Source organism: Sinocyclocheilus anshuiensis, unplaced genomic scaffold (assembly GCF_001515605.1).
Source record: "Sinocyclocheilus anshuiensis isolate Anshui unplaced genomic scaffold, SAMN03320099.WGS_v1.1 scaffold462, whole genome shotgun sequence".
NCBI classification, from domain to species: domain Eukaryota; kingdom Metazoa; phylum Chordata; class Actinopteri; order Cypriniformes; family Cyprinidae; genus Sinocyclocheilus; species Sinocyclocheilus anshuiensis.
In genome coordinates this window covers 123448-127147 of record NW_015542340.1, presented here as the reverse complement: position 1 = coordinate 127147, position 3700 = coordinate 123448, and the positions used below count along the sequence as shown (strand labels likewise).

Here is a 3700-nt window from a genome sequence, read left to right as displayed (position 1 = left end):
TATATATCAAATATATATTTTCTGTAAATAAGGTTGCTATGACATCTACATTTTAGAGACCAGCGAAATGTCACAATTCTCAACACCACAGCAGAACACCAGAGTAACTAATATTAGTTAAAAAAACAACAACAAAAAAGGTCCTCAATTATTGAAAATAATTAAACTGCCAGTAATAAAAAAAAGCAAAGGAATACAATGCCAGTAATAAAAAAGCAAAAGAATACAATAGAATAAAAAATATACAAATGAAACAAACTGTGCTTTAAGTTTTTTAATGCAAGTCTAAAGTATTCAGTTAACAGCCTACTACAGAAATTGAATGACTTAATGTAAAATAAAACAGCATAGTCTTCACTGTAAGAATTAAACTTCCTTTGTTTCTTATTAAAGCTACAAAAGTCCTTCAGTCAAGAGCAGTGAGTGATTTTGAATGTGTCTTTTGTTGTTTGATTAATATTAAGCACACAGTCAGAAGCTTGAATAGCCCACTGTCGCTTTAAGAGCCACACGGATCCAATTTACTGTTACACAAGTATTTTCATTCTCAACTCTTTACATTCATTTATTATATAACCGATGAGGGTATACATGAATAATCACTAAGCTCCGCACTCTGACACATTTTTGTGTGTATTTGACCGTTTAGGTGCTAAAAGATCACTTTACATCCGTGTTGTGTTCCGTCTCTGAGCGCATGCACAGTAACGTTAATCTTCCCGAGGAAGTGCAAGTTCTCTTTCACGCTTTTAAAAACATAAATAAATCTAATCAACTTAAATAAATCAAGCACGTCCCGTTTTTCAAAAGTCTCGTTACATGATTTTACTGATTTGCACGTGAAATTGGGCTTTTATGGAGGAACGAAAGAGCACCGCTGGAATGGGACGCAATACTCGTTTTATCTCAATTACTGTATTTTCATAATTGTAGGAGGCAGAAATCGAAATCGAAACTGAATTTCGATTAATTGCACAGCCCTAGACTACATTCATGTTCATATGCCCAGACAATCAACAGTGATAGGTTTTTGGAAACTCTGTTTGGTACTCATTCATTCACAAGTCTGCTGCGGTTCGGTCCGTTGAATGTGCTGCAAACTCTGCCGGTTGAGAAAGACGAGCTGCATCGGGAAGGCGAAGCCTCGCGCTCGTGGGACGAAACCGGTGACATTATTCTACTGAATGAAAGCTAAAGTTTATCCAAAATGTCGCTAGTTGCTATGCGCTTTGTCTTACAAAAAAGTCAGTAAACACTAGTGGTCGACCGATATGGGTTTTTTGACAGCCGGTGCCGATATCTTGGAAAGCAGGGTGGCCGATATAAAGACGATATAATTTTATTTATTTTAATTTATATTTAAGAAATTTTTAATCATTTGAAAATGGATTAAAAATAATTGTGTAAAATAAACATACTTATACTTTAGAAGACAAAGCATTTTTCACAAATAAATAAATATTTAATAAAAATCTAATTAAAAAGGAAGTAAACACTGTAACCAACAGGGCACTCAGTATTCTGGGAAGTTTGTGTTTTGTTTTTTCAAATAAAGCCAAGGTAACACTCATTTTACATAGAGCACGCAATGAAAATGACATGAATATGACAGTGGGCAAATGCATAAAGCACAGCATAATTTGAAATCACTAACTTAGTTTAAAGTTTGTCGATAGCGCATCTCCAGTGAAGCTGAACTCTCCTCCTGTCAGCATTCAATTTGCACGAACCGACCGTCACTCAGAGAACACGCGATCATGCAGGATACAAATGCACACTTTACACGATCTCCCAACTGGATCCGACTAAGTTTGCAAGGTTTGTGAAATTAAATGTTCATTAGTCATTCAAAGATTTGTTTAAATGATATAAATGCGTATTTGCTGAATGCTGACGGCAAATGATAAAGTATCATAATGTTTGCCTTTCTATAACTAATAATATTAAAGCAATCGTTATAATACTTTTTTTGTATACATTTTAATTCCTTTGTTTAACAGTTCTATCTGATTATTAGACAGACTTCTATCCGTATTAGACAGAACTGAATGACGACAGCGAACAAGAGGGAGAATGTGCTGCCGCTGTCAGCGCCGTCAAAATAAAAGTCCCGCCTGGAACACATCGGCCAAACAGAAAAACTTATCGGCCGATGCCGATATTTGAAAAATGCCAAATATTGGCCGATATATTGGTCGACCACTAGTAAACACTGCGCTTTGCCTTCAGTTCCCTCCATTATAAATTAGATCAACTACAGGACCTTGTGCAAAAGTGAGTGATCTTACAAAATCACACACATATCTGTGTACGTAATAGACTGGTCAAAAGCTGCAGTCACAAGACACGGCTCAACAGTGAACTTACATCATAGCCGAAGGAAACAATGACACCATTCTCAGGGCGAGAGAGCCAGCGCTGCATGTGACTAGAGAACAGGATCACGTACCGCTTGACCAGAATTTCACTCGTCCTACCTGACACTAACCGGCTCAGACCGGCTACCGCATTCTAGATCATTCTAGACATTCCCCCTGCTATCAGTTACTATGCACTTTTCAGCCTGGCTAATTGTGATGATAATTACTTTGCACTTTCATTTCAGGATGTTAACATTACAATAACAAGCCTTTAAAACTAACAAACTACACAAGATACTTTTGGCTGTAGATAATATGCACATACACTCAGTTAAACACAAGTGACCAGCACAATGCAGACTCTCATGTCAGTATAAATGGGTGGTACTACCTTCCTCCTGACGGGTGGAGTCCTCAGGGTTACTTTCACTGTCTGCCTCATAGCCTTCCTCTTCTCCCAAGGTTGGAGCGCCACTCACCTGAGCTTCATCCACCTCCTCTGACAGATCACCTGCTGGAGGTGCCACCTCACTGCTGACCTGAGACTTCTGCGCAGAGGGACAGAAAGACCAGTATTAGATGGAAGGATGGATTAGAATATTAAATAACACAAAGAGAAATTTAGAAATAATAAAACAGATTAAACTATTTATAATATAATAAAATATTAAATGTATTAATATGATTATTCAAATATAAATATACTCCTTTAATAATAATAATAATACTAGACAGAGATGCTAATAATATAAAACAAATATACATATAACAAATATATATAAAACAATATAAATACAATTTATAGTTAAATATTGAATACAATAAATTAATATTTTAAATAAAACAGTTTTCACATTATTATATTATAATAAATTATAAAAATGTAATAATGTTTATTAATATATACTTAATTATTATTATACTACTACTACTAGATAGAGGGATGAATTATAAATAAAATAATATAATGACAAATTAATGGATAAATAATTAAAACATTGCCATAATTAAGTATAACATTTTAAATTATATACACACACACTTTATTTACTGTTGTTGTTGTTATTACTAGATGGAGGGATGGAATTGTAATTAAAATAATATAATGAGAAATCAATTAAGAAATAATCAAAAATAAAACAATATTATCATTAAACAATATTATGTGCATTATGTAACATTATATAATCTAATTAAATAAAAAAATATTGATTATCAAACATTATATATATATATATATATATATGTGACCCTGTACCACAAAGCCAGTCTTAAGTAGCACAGGGATATTTGTAGCAATAACCAAAAATACATTCCATGGGTCAAAATGATTGATTTTT

The 3700-nt window shown here is 33.8% G+C and overlaps 1 protein-coding gene across 1 annotated transcript in view; it reads right to left on the bottom strand.

Annotated features, from left to right (window-relative positions):
• LOC107691204 (lysosomal-trafficking regulator-like) overlaps positions 1-3700 on the bottom strand; it is a 122024-nt gene that overhangs the window by 65463 nt on the left and 52861 nt on the right. Inside the window, 1 exon segment of the mRNA XM_016489701.1 lies at positions 2752-2908. Within this exon segment, the coding sequence (XP_016345187.1) occupies positions 2752-2908 (157 nt within the window).